This window comes from Parasteatoda tepidariorum, chromosome 4, assembly GCF_043381705.1.
Source record: "Parasteatoda tepidariorum isolate YZ-2023 chromosome 4, CAS_Ptep_4.0, whole genome shotgun sequence".
Classification (NCBI taxonomy): Eukaryota; Metazoa; Arthropoda; class Arachnida; order Araneae; family Theridiidae; genus Parasteatoda; species Parasteatoda tepidariorum.
Window position 1 is genome coordinate 51727387 of NC_092207.1, and position 13323 is coordinate 51740709.

Genomic DNA, 13323 nt, shown 5'->3' on the forward strand with positions numbered 1-13323 from the left:
AATTTGCTGCAGAACCGATAATCTTTGCAAATTGAAATTAAGAAAACAACTCAGCTCTTCCTAAGTTTGTAGCTGTTGTCAAAAAGTTGTTTGGTTTTGGTGTCCGATTGACTATAATATTGCAGTAGTAAATATTAATTATTTCTTAGTATTTATTGTTATAAAAGGGTGAATTTTAAAAAATAATTACTTATTTGATTTTTATAATACTGTACAATTTTTAAAAATGATAACATCTTCTGATTTTCAATTTTGTAACCTTAATTGCCAAACAATCGTAACGTATGCTGAATTACATTAATTTGTCTAATGCTTGAATAAATAAATATTTCTGACAAATTAGTTGGAATAATAAGCTTACTATTTTGTTATGACCATTATCTACAAAGGTTTTAAAACACTCATCTCATTTAAGGCTGTTTTGTACCAAAGGCCAATAATTTAAATTGTTTAACATTCTATGGACATAGGGCTACTAAACATATTAATAATATGTATCCTTATTTTCTCTGACAACTAATATTCATAAAATTTTCATAGACCAATTTCGATGTTCATTCATTATCATATTTTCTTGCGTCACCATTAATAGCTTTAGAAATCGAAAAGAACAAAGCTGTAACTTTTAAATTTAAACTCATTTTAATCCATTATTATTGATAGATCATCTTTGTTATTTCTTAATAATCGTTTAAGTAATGTGTATACATCTGATAATGAAAATGAAAAAAGGTATTTTTATAGAAATTAAAAAATGATGTTATTATCTTTCCACTTCTGCCTTTTTGATTGAAAAAGATTGTGTAATCTTTTATAACTACAATTTATGAGTTGCAATTAATGTACAGCTACATATTGTAATAAAAACTATAAGTTGTGTTGTTATAGGGATTCTTATTCGAAGAAAGAGGAAATGTAAAAAAAAATTAATCTGTCATAAAATAATACTCTAAGACAATACTACTAATCATAAAATATTTATTTATGCTAAGTTAAGCATCATTTAATATCATCATTAAGTAAAACAAAATTAAGATAAACATCATCTCTGCCTATAATAATTGCCAATATTGGTTCCTGAATTTATGATTGTAGTAGAAATATTATAAATTTTATTTATTTTTAAAAAGGATTTGGCCCCAGAAGCAGAAAGTGTCTAAAACTGTGACGTACGTCGCAGAACAAACGAAGTCCTGCAGAACAATTTGTATCTTGAATAAGTGTTTTCCTGGATAATAATTTATCAATAATTCATCGTCATTAACAAAATTTTACAATTCAAAAGTGATTGAAAAAGTAGCAAATCAAGAATGTTTGCTTTGGTTTAAAAAATGTAGAGTATCTGTGCATAATCCTGTATTTTAATAAATGAAAATATAGTATTTTAACGTAAAGCTGACTTTTTTTCGCTGTGAAATGCTTGCAGAACATTTGAAAATATTCTGCTTCTGGGGATTTGGCTCAAAAAACTTTATTGTATAGAGCAGTGTTTCCAAAGTGTTGTACGCACACCCCCAGGGGTACAGGAACAGTTTAGCGGTGGTACGCGTTCTTATGCGAAATATCATGCAACTAACGAAAATTTAAAACAAAGCTAGCCAGAAAGTTTACTATTACGTATTTTTCTGTTGACTATTTTTTGCAGAGTTAACAGTTAATAATTAGTGGTGTCAACTGCCAGTTGTGATTTTTAATTTTATTATCCATTCTAAATAAGCATATTTTTAAAAAAATACGTTCATTTTTTTTATTAGTTGTACACAGCATTACGAATAATTCAGAAAGGGTACACAAAAGTCATGAGTTTGGGAAACACTGGTATAGAGTAAATAAATGATCAGAAACAAACTGGTCAAAAAATTGTTTAAGCGCCACAATTTTGTATAGACTAAAATCATGGCAATAGTCAAAATTAATAACTTTACCAGTTCAAAATAAAACACTAAAATATTTTACCGGTACTTCGAGTGAATCAGGTAGAGAAACATTAGCTTAAATCTATAAATTTCTTTAAATTATCTTTGTCAAAGATTATTATGTTTGTAATTTTTTGCACAATATGAAATTAAACAAGTTTTTCAAAACTGAATAATTAGCATAGCTGCTATAATTATCTAGAAAATCTTTTGTTCTAATTTTTTTTTTTTACAGATAATGTTATAAAGAAGTTTTCAGTTCAAGTATTAGAATGTACACTCTCCTGTATGGTCTGTGGAGATATTTGTTTCAAAAAGATGAATACTATGTGTTAATTCTAGGATTAGATAATGCTGGTAAAACTGTAAGTATAATTTGCATGCCAAAATGCTGGGTGTTTTGTTAAAGAGTTCCTAATCTCAAATTTAAATAACTTTTGAACACTTAATGAAATAAGTATAGGGGAACAGGATAGGATCAAGTGGGTGTAAAATCAAGCTCTTTTTATAGAAAAGGCTCTAAAACCAAACCCTTAAATTTCTTTTATTGAAAATATTGATGCCTTATTTTATGCCTACATTGAATTCATATAGATTTAATATGAAGCATAACTTACCTATTTTGTTTGATTGTTTTCTTACAGTTATGCCTTCAAAAGAACATGATTTGATATACTCACTTTATATAGCTCGAAAATTAGTATAAATTTCACTAAACGTAGTTAAATATTTCGTATTAAATTATTGAGTTAATGTTCATGACTATCAAAATTATGTTTCACTTTGAATGCAGTGCATTTTTCTGAACTCTACACAATTTCATCAAAAAAGTAAGAAAACTGTTGTTTTTGATTTATTTACAAATGAGAATGTAAAAATTTATATTTGTAGTAGTAATTTAAAGTGTCTTTACTATTTTTAGCAGATATGTATTTTTAATCCATTTAATTATTTTAAAGAAATCTTTTTGTTTTCCATGCAGAAACTGCCATATGAAGGCAGAAACTTGCATGAAAACTCATCTATATCTTTAAATATGCTCACTAAGTTGTATCATTATGCTATTTTGGTAATAAAAATTTTATACTATGTCTGTTATATTATTATTTTTCCCTTCTCTGTAAAAATAAAATTTTTAAAAAATTTTGTTTTNTTAAACTTTTTTTTTAAATTTTATTTTTAGTAAAAAGTGAACTTTAAAATTCATCTAGTCAGAACATTTGACAATGATCCTGAGCATGAATTTTAAGAAAACTTCACTGTTATTATTGAGGTGACCATATTTTTTTAAAAAATATAACTTTTCTAATCTGGAATTTGCTGATTATCACACATGCCAGATATCGCTATTGATCACTAGTAAATCTGAAGACGGAAGACGGGAAAACAGTTAAGAGTTTGTAGCCGAAGCAAAAGGAACATTACAATTACACATTATGTTATGGTTGGGAAACTATATAATTGTTATTTTATTCATTTTAGTATTTAATATTTCATTGTTGACACTAATTATTCTAACACTAATTATTTTACACTAATTAAATTAATAATTAATTTATCTTAATTATAGCACCTAAATTTAAATAATATTATTTATTGATAAGTAATATCTTTATTAAAAAGGGATCTCTGATTTATTTCTTTTGGGGACTCTGTTCTTCTTTCATCTTTCCTTCAATACCCTGACGTCACTAGCAGTCGTTACTTGAATAGCCTGACGTCACTAGCAACCGCGATTCGCCGACCAATCCAGCTCCGGCGACAGCAGCGCCATTGAAGCGGAGGAGATTACGAATTTTTTGGCGCGTTACCACTTCTCTCTTTTTCCATCCTTTAGAGGGTGTCCCTAAATTTTAGGTCTTGGTGTCGCGCTTCCGGCCGGCCGGCCAAATCTTAGATAAGTAATTTTTTTTAAACCATTTTTTTAATCTAATTTACTCTCTCTTTTTCCTTCAGAGTCCCTTATCTTAATTTAATTTAATGTTTTTAACTTAGATTCTGTAATGTAAATAATGATATTGTGCAGTTTGTTAGGACTGAAATGTACAGTCCATGTGTCCGCGTGTGGTAATAACTTTATGTAACCTAGATTTTTTTACTAATTTCAATAAATACTTTTCGAATATGTTAAATATTAGTATTTTATTTTAATTCATCTAGGTTTTAATTCAGTTGGGATTATCCTTTAATTGATTAATTGTGAGTTAATGTTGAATCTTTTAATCATGGCTACCAATTTGGTTAACAATCTAAAAAATTATGTTGTATCAAGTACTTAAAGTTAAAATTTAGAAAACACAACGCAATCATTAAACTCAGCTAGTAAATGTATTCACAAAAAATTAAAATAACGATACAACAGTATAAATTTCACTAAACCTAGGTAAATATTGTTTTAAAAATAAAAATGCTCATAAACAAATGTATCATGATTATGTATAAAAAAAAATGCTGGAAAAAAAACTTTTTTTTTTTGGACTGTCAGATTGGATTGTTCCTCCAACTTTGGAGGAACAACCAGCAGGAATTTTCAGTTTTGCAACTTTGACCTAATAAAAAACTAGTTAAAAGCTGCTGAATTGTACAGCATCTAATCTTAAATTTGTTGTTAGCCATCTGGGAAATAATTGCCCGTAGTTAAGAGCTGATTTGAAGTGTTTATTATTTGTAAATAATCAACTAGTCGAATGCAAAAAGTCACCCCAGGATTGGGTGACTTTGTGCAATGCAATACAATAATGATTTAGCTCAGTTATTTTCATTCATTCTGACTTAAAATCGTTTAATAAACAATATTTAACATTGCCAACGTACAATACAAGAATATTACATATAAATATGTACTATGTAACAATATAAAATTACTTAAAAATGATTTAAAATATAATGTAAAAATAAAATAAACTATACTATGTATTAACAAATCTACTTAAGATGAACATAAAACTTTCGTTTTTAGATTTTTTCTTATTAATTAAATCTTAGGTAACTTTTTTATGATTTTCTGGTACAATCAAACATTTAATATGAATGAACAGTTGATTGAATTCCCTCATTTAGCGCCTCCAACTCGTTAACTCGGAATGATCCTCTCTTATTAACAGGAACGGGTGCGTTTATCAACCTAACAATATCCTCAATTTTGTATGCTTCTGGTTTTTCGCTCTTAGGCCTTTTCCAAATGATAAATAATATTCACCTTGAGATTTCGAATGCTTCGCATGAATTTTATTCGAAATCGTGTTTCGGAGAATTCCGAACTTTTTTTATGCTTTCGAAACAGATAAAACAATTTTTTACTTCTGCCAAACATTTTTCTAACGCTTTTTTGGTGGAATTTCTTGCTTCCGGCTATCCTTGTAAGTTCTTGGCATGTTTTTCTCTGGAAAAAAAATAGCTCAAAGTCATCCCAGTGTGCATTTTTTTATTAAATATTAAATAACTAACATTATAATAATTAAAAACATAAAATTATGCATGATTTGTTATCTCAATTGATGAGACTTTTAAAGTATTACCTACCCTCCTGACCAGGATAACTGAAACTTTGTCAACCGAGCAGACTTTCCAGCGTCCGATTTTGCGACGTTAAAAAATTTAAACTGTTTGTAACTTGAGTTCACAATTTTTCAAGAATAATGATGTTTACATTGCCAGTTCTTGGTAATGTAAACATCGTTAATGAATTAGTTCGTTATGCTGACAACTCAAATCAGTTGATACCCAGCAGGGGGAAAATACCTCTAGATAACAGGCAACTATCTAACACAGCTGTTGAGTTAAAATGGTGTTTAACTCTTTGTCAGATCAGGTTAACTTCACCAGTTACCATTTTTATTCTGCAATAGCACCTGAAGTTCACTGGACTGAAAATGTGACGATGAAAGACTATAATCACACAATGTTTGAGAAATATGACAAATATCAAAACATTTCTACCATATCAATTTAATATTCATCATGCTCCAAATGTTCTCGTATCAAATACTTGTATTATCTGTTATAAAATTTTAACGGTTTTTGATGCATTCACTTATTTATTTTTTTTAAATTTTTGTAAGTGTAAAAAATGTTTTATTGTATACTAACTTTAATTTTATTTCCAGACATTCTTAGAACAAACTAAAACTAAGTTTTGTAAAAACTACAAAGCCTTAAATCCAACCAAAATTACTACCACTGTTGGTTTAAATAGTAAGTTTTCTCGATTAAATCGGGCTTTATCTAATTAAATAGACTTTTATCCTAAATTAAACATTTGTATTGTGTTTTAGTTGGGAAGATTGATATGCATGGTGTCCGTCTGAATTTCTGGGATCTTGGTGGCCAGGAAGATCTTCAAGTTTTATGGGATAAATATTATGCTGAATGCCATGCAGTGGTGTACATAATAGATTCATCTGACATTGATCGCTTGCAAGAGTCCAAAGAAGCATTTGGTTTGAATTATTCATTGTTCTTCTTATCAATTTATTACATTTTTTTAAGTATTACCAGAGTTTGGACTAGACCTGAAAATAATCATTTGCCACATGCCGAGACAGCAAAAAGAGTGGCGACTTGAATTAAATAAATGATCGTTTACTTCCCCCCCCCTTTTTTTTTCAGTGTACAGCTAATTTTTTTCTGCATTGAAGTCAAGCCAGTGTGTGTAACTGAATTTTGTCACAGATTTTTATTATTTTTACTATTAAGTTAACTTTTTATAGTCGTAGATTATTCTGAATATGAATTTTTTCCTAAAGAAAATATATACATATATAATTTAATTTAAGCAAAAAATGACTATTAAATAAAAAGGATCTATTAGTGTTGGTCACCGACTCATTAAGTTAGAAGAAAAATTGGCTGCTAACTACTAAGTTATTAGAGTCTACTAGCCACTACCTTCTAATTGAACATTTAAATTTTCAAGTCTAATTTTGACTGATCAAAAAAATTAAAAAATATCAAAGAACATCACACCTCATTTTAAAAAATCTAATCCTGAAAAAATTCTAAAATAACTTAGAAAATAACAAATCTTAAAACTCGCGTTATCAATGTAAAACCTGTTAAGTACAAAATAAGTAAATCTAACACCTGAAAAAAATTTATAATTGTAATTAGATCTAATGTACGAGTATTATTTTTGAAAAAATTCCTCTGAAAAGTTATTACAATTTCTTGATTCAAATCTTTCCTTAAATTAAACTACAAAATCTTACCTTACAAACACTTCTCAAGGTTGGACACCTCACATGCACTATGGTCGATATTTATATTTTCTTGCAGTGTTCCGTGAATAGAGTAATATATTTCTTTCCTAAAACAGGCACACTCTTAACCTGACATGCACTGTAGTTTGCATCTAAAAATCACTTCAAGATAGGTATTCCACATTTTACTGAGCCATTTTTTGTCAGTATTTTTTTTTTTTTTGCTGTACAAAGTAATGAAGTAAAAAGAGAAATAAATTTCAATAAGATGAGAAGAAATTAAGTGCGGAAAAAAAATTCTCTATATCTTTTAAATAAATATTGTGAGTTTAGTTCTTGTATGTATGATTATATTCTGCATTGCTACAACTACCTTTTCTTTCTTCTTTTTTTTCCAAGAACTGAGTAGTAGCCAGATGCCTTATAGGTAGTTTTTGTGACATATATAACTCTGCAGTAAAATTTTTCACATTATGAATTGAATTAAAACTATTCATTAGTAATTCATACATAGAATTACCAACAATAGTTGAAAAATGGTTGCTTTATGGAAAACATGTGATTTGTGACATGTTATTAGATTAACTTTGAACTCTGATTGAATGACACAATCATTGGAATGGTAGCTATATTAATGCAGAGAATGATAATAATAAAAAAATGGTGTTAAACTTGCTGAGCTTGCAAAGGTAATGCAATCCTAAATGTTAATCAAAATGTGTGATATTACAATTGTGATTATCTCCTTCCCCTTATCATAACTCTCCCCCTATTTGAACATACCCTGTTCAAATAATTTTTCAGCTTGATATCATTTGTAGATGGCCCCTTAATACTTCTGATCAAGTATTAAAGCAAAACATTATTAAGTATTTTTTTTTTTTTTTTAAATTTTTTTGCAAATAAAATTGTACTTTGCCAATATTATTTTATTGATCAAAATCAGAAAGTTTCTTTACATATTCTTATATTTAAATTTTTTATTCTAAACAAACTTTTTATTTTTGTGTTCACAGATAAAATGATAACTAATCCTGCACTTGTTGGTGTTCCATTGTTAGTAGTTGCCAATAAACAAGATATTCCAGTATGTATCAATTTAAAAATCTTTAGATTTGAATTTTTATATAATAACAAAGTTCTTAAATTTATCAAAGCAGTTAACACTTGGAAGAAAAAAAACTCATTTCTTAAAGGTAAAGGTAGGTGTTAAATGCTTAAACAGTTTATCTTGAAGGTCAGCTTTATTATTTTTACTCTTGGAAATGTATAATTTTGCAATACAGATGTTTAAGAAAAATTATGTAATATGATTAGCAAGAGGATAAAAGAAGGAAAAATTTGTTAACTCAATTTAGATTTTTGAAAGTCTGTTTTTTTTTTTTCTATTTTATTTTATTTTATTTCACTACTAGTTTAAAGAAAAATCATTTTTATTTATTTAATCTTCATTTCAAGTTTATTTTAATATTTTTTGCCGTTTAATCATTTTATTTATTAATAATTGGTATCTTTTAAATTAATTATATTAGTTATAATGAGTTTGCGATTATTTTATGCTTCAGTTATTTCCAAAACGAGATTGTTTATTTTTTATTCCAATTTTTAAAAATTATTTGTAGGGTACTAAGCTGTTGATCATTTGAATTGTTTTTATTTTAGAAATTTGAAATTAGTAATAAAAAACGAGATTTGTTCATGATTGCTCTGTGCAATACAATTGTGTGAAAAACAAGATTTATTATAAATACTATTTTAAATATAAGGAATCTTAAGCTACCTAGAGTATCTAATTGAATTTGAATAGCATGTGATTAAAGCACTCGGCTGTTATTGTAATTGACCAAAGCACTATATCTGATAGTGGCTTGAAGTCCATTTAATTTGAGATCCATCTGTTGCAGCTTGTTAGAAAGTAAAAGCAGCCAGTACACAATGCTGGCCACATTGCCGCTACTATGCAATTGCATAATTTAATCTCTGTGACTCCTCTGGCCAACAAACTAGCTGGCTGTTCTGATATATGGGTGATTCTCACGAAATATGACAATTTACAATCTCTTGCTCCGAGATCTAATACTATGCAACTAAAAGAACTTTTTTTAAAAAATTTTAATAAATAGCATTTCTGTTAGCATTTTAAAATGACCTTGTACTAGCATCGACTGTTTTGTATATTTATAAAATTAAATTGAATTTCAAAGTGTCATGTTTCTAGTATGTCACAAACAATATTTCCAACAATAATTAGCTTCAAAACTTCTCATAAATTTTTCAATATCTAATTTTTTTTTATCTCAGCCATTGTAAGCATTTCTAGACTATACGCAGAGGGTATTATTTCCAAAAACTTGGTTTAAAATAAATTTTTTCTGTCAATAATTTGTTTGTCACAAGAAAATCTCATTTTCCTGGCTACTTTTATTTAGTGATTTATAACCGAAATAGATAGCACCAACGATCAATATCTTATGTTAATAGATTGATTAGATACCATCCTATCTGAACATGTCTTGTTGCATGAATAAAGAACCAACTTTCTGGTTCAAAATCTATTTTTAAAAAAATTTCAAGGTGAGTAAGTTTTTATGTTGTCATTTTCCTGTCTTCTTGAAATCATTAATAGCATAAACGACATAGATTTTTCTGAGTTATTTCAGGAAATCCTGTTGTTTTCTGCAGAATGTAAACGTCTTAGGCCAAAATGCTAAATTAAAGTGAAGTTAAATGCTATAAAAGGGCAAATTTGTCATTATCCTGGCTGTCATTTTCCTGGCTTATGAATGCCAAGACATTGAAGTGCTACCAGAAAAATTTTTAAACAGTTGAATGTAAAGAAAGAAAGAAAGCAAATATTAACCTAATACCAAGTTTATGTAAGATTGTAATATGTTTGAATGTAATCAAAGTTGTTGTTTTTTTTATTTAAGGACTGATTATTATACCCAATTTTATTCTGTACATATCAGCAACAAAAACATTTTTGATTCTTTCTACAGTGGATGGATAAGAATAATTCATTTAAACAATTTATGGTTCATCTAACATAAAGGCTAAGTTGAGTTACTTACTATTAGCTTAAAATGACTGTTTTTTAAACTTCTAAGCTAATATGTCATTTTCCTGGCATTCAAGATTTGGTCAATTTCTGTTTTATTTTTTTTTCTTGTGCAAATATCAATAAACTTCACTGCTGTCTCTAAGATATTAATAAATGAAACTAAATAAGTATACAAAAAATTTTTTAATTATTTTGAAGACTTTAAATTTGAAGAAATTTTTTGGTCCGAATTGTCATATTTCCAAAGAATCACCCATATTCCAATGAGAATATTTGTTGAAATCTAAAATTAAATACAGTCTAAGTTTGCATTAAAACAAAATACAACAAAAGTTTGATTTTACTGTACTACTTTTTAATGTATTGAATTTAGATTTTTTTTAAAAATATGTATTTAAAAATAAAGGTAAGTATTTATCTCTCTAACTCTTCAGCTGACTCTAGTTTTATTTCGAAAATTTTAAATTGAAGTAAATCAGAATATTTAATATCCCTAACCTGTTTTCTTACGTAATTTTAACCTGGAAACCCTCCATAATTTTTTATTCTTGTTTGCATTATGAATCAGAACCTGTGGTCAATATTCAATGTTATTTTTTTTAACATCTCTTTAGTGAGAAAATTAGGATTATATTTATATTCTTTAAACTGCAAAAGCTTTGTAAATAGGAAAAAACTTAATTTCTTCTAGCTGCACTAATAACTTTAACATGTTTGATTTTTTTTAACTATATGATTATTAAATGTAATAATATTGTAAAAATAGCCTTAAATTGAAATATAGGTTAACATGTTGTGTGCCATGCGTATTTTTAAGGAAATCCCCTGTCAAGCCTCATGCTCTGTTTCGAAACACTTATATTATGGTATGGCATTTCGAACAGCACTAAAAACAGACTGAAACAAATAAAAATTTGATTTGTAATAAATAAAAATTGAGTCAATTATAGAGACATTTTCAGTAATTTCCTAAAACAATATAAGTTTTTTAGTTTTGTATCATACGTTACACTGTCAGTTACCATTGACTGATGCCCTCAAAACAAAAATTTCAGTGTCAGACATGGGTGACTGATGCAGCCTAACTGAAAAGTTTAGTGTCAATCATTGATGGCTGACGTGGCACTCAATGTGTTAAGAGTAAAAAACCTTTCATATTTGCTTTAACAAATGAGGCTGATGAATGTGAAATACTGACATATTTAAATTGAAACATTTTTAGTTGTTTTAGCATTGACTCTACATAAAAACTGTGACTAGTTAAATATATCACTGTGATTTGATTAATTTTCAGTGTTTCATTTGAAAAATTTTTTGCTTTGAGTCACATTCAATGTGACTCTAAACATGTGATCTATTTTCCCCCACTTTATCCAAATACTCTTTTAACCCAGAAATAAAAACTCTTTTTTTTGTTTTAGAAATGTTTGAGTGTTGGAAGGATAAAAGAAGTTTTTCGGGAAAGCAAACATCTCATTGGTAGAAGAGATTGTCATGTCCTTGGTGGTTCTGCCTTGAATGGGTAAATAATAAAACTTTTATGACTGTTTTTTCTGATTTATAATTTTATGAACGTTAACATTCAGCCTGTGATACCACTTTTAACATTTAAAGTTAAGTATATTTATACATACTTTTTAAAGATTATAGTTACCTAAATAGCAACACTAGCTACTTGTTTTTAGGAGCACTTGTAAAATTTATAATTTCATGTCCTATGCTCAATCAGTAAGTATGAGGCCCTAACTTCTTGTTGTACAGTCCTTTTCTAATGATATTTTATTAAAAATCAGTAAAAATACTAATTTATTTAATAGAAAGATGGTTTTAGTTGTCTTGTAAGTAACATTATTACTTACAACTGCAACTATTAAATAAATTTCAGTTAATAAGTGTAATCATTCCGATTTTTAGTTCCATGTGTGTTGAATAACATTGAAATCATGTTAAAATGTTAGTGCTTAAAAGATGAAATTGTAATAAAAATGTCTACGTTTACTGAGCCATTGTCTTTGTTACTCCTTTCTTTCACCCAATCTGAAAACACTGAGGTTTTTCAACCAATTTTGACCGACTACAATTATTGAATTTTCTCGTATGCTCGATATTATTTCAATTCTAGTGTACTTTTTTTACGGAACATATTTGTTTCATTTAACATCTGATAGCATTGCAATAAACTTTCAAAATTGATACTTTTATGTTGTTCATTTAGAATTTTTTTTAAATATAATTGTAACACTAATTTTATAGTTTTCACTTAGTAATACGAAATTAGTAAATCACCATAGTTGAACTCACAACTGACTTTGATAAATCTTTTTATACCTGGTGTTAATTGTTATTACCATAATTGTTAAATTAATTTCAATTAATTTAACAAGTTCTAAAATTAATATTTCCTTAGTTTAACGATTCCTATATCCTGAAGTTTAGTTCTATTTTTATAGAGATGGTGTTCATGAAGGTATTGAATGGGTTGTTCATTGTGTAAGAAGAAATACATTAAGGCCACCAAAGCGTGATGATTCCTAATTTAATAAATTTGTCTGAATCTGTTAAGGAACTGTTTTATCAGTTTTAATTAAATATAATTTATAATTGAGATTGTATATATTCATACTTTTTATATTTTAACTTGTTTTTTGTAAAATCATATGTAAATAATGTACAGTTATTATGCTCTGTAACTAATGAAGAAATTGTGATCAAACATTTTTAGTAAAATAAATTATATTTATTAACGTTTATTTTTTAATCATTTAATATACTTCAACACTCTTACATTTTATTTAATAAAAAACTTCATTTTTGCGTAGATAATTTTAATCTTTTACTGTAGACTCAAGAAATAAAAATGTTACTGTGCCCTGAGATAGTTTCTAGGAAGCACATTCAAAACTAACATCATCATTCTAGTAAGCACCAAAATATCAAAATCAATTCTTAAACTAAAGAATGATCCATACATTTATGAAAAACTAATGCAAAGTTCTCGAATGATTATAATTAATTATGTTTATAAACATTTTACCAATTGCTTATGAATATAATGTTCACTTTGATCTTTTTGAGTTGCAATTATTTAATTACCTTATTGAAGATCTTTTTTTTTTTTAATACTTACATCTTATTTTGACCAAAACTT

At 27.4% G+C, this 13323-nt stretch overlaps 1 protein-coding gene across 4 annotated transcripts; it reads left to right on the plus strand.

Moving 5' to 3' along the window:
* The first annotated feature begins 28 nt into the window (after positions 1-28).
* On the plus strand, positions 29-12923 carry LOC107442595 (ADP-ribosylation factor related protein 1). 4 transcript variants are annotated; one of them, XM_043042152.2, is made up of 7 exons: positions 29-127; positions 2152-2281; positions 6023-6110; positions 6191-6355; positions 8131-8201; positions 11597-11697; positions 12626-12923. In XM_043042152.2, the coding sequence occupies exons 2-7, from the start codon at positions 2189-2191 to the stop codon at positions 12708-12710; spliced, it is 603 nt and encodes a 200-aa protein (XP_042898086.1). In that variant the 5' UTR covers positions 29-127; positions 2152-2188; the 3' UTR covers positions 12711-12923. The 4 variants fall into 4 exon arrangements, with proteins under 4 accessions (XP_042898086.1, XP_042898085.1, XP_042898087.1 ...); XM_043042151.2 differs by having other exon boundaries at positions 55-124; XM_043042153.2 differs by having other exon boundaries at positions 81-182.
* Positions 12924-13323: the final 400 nt, after the last annotated feature.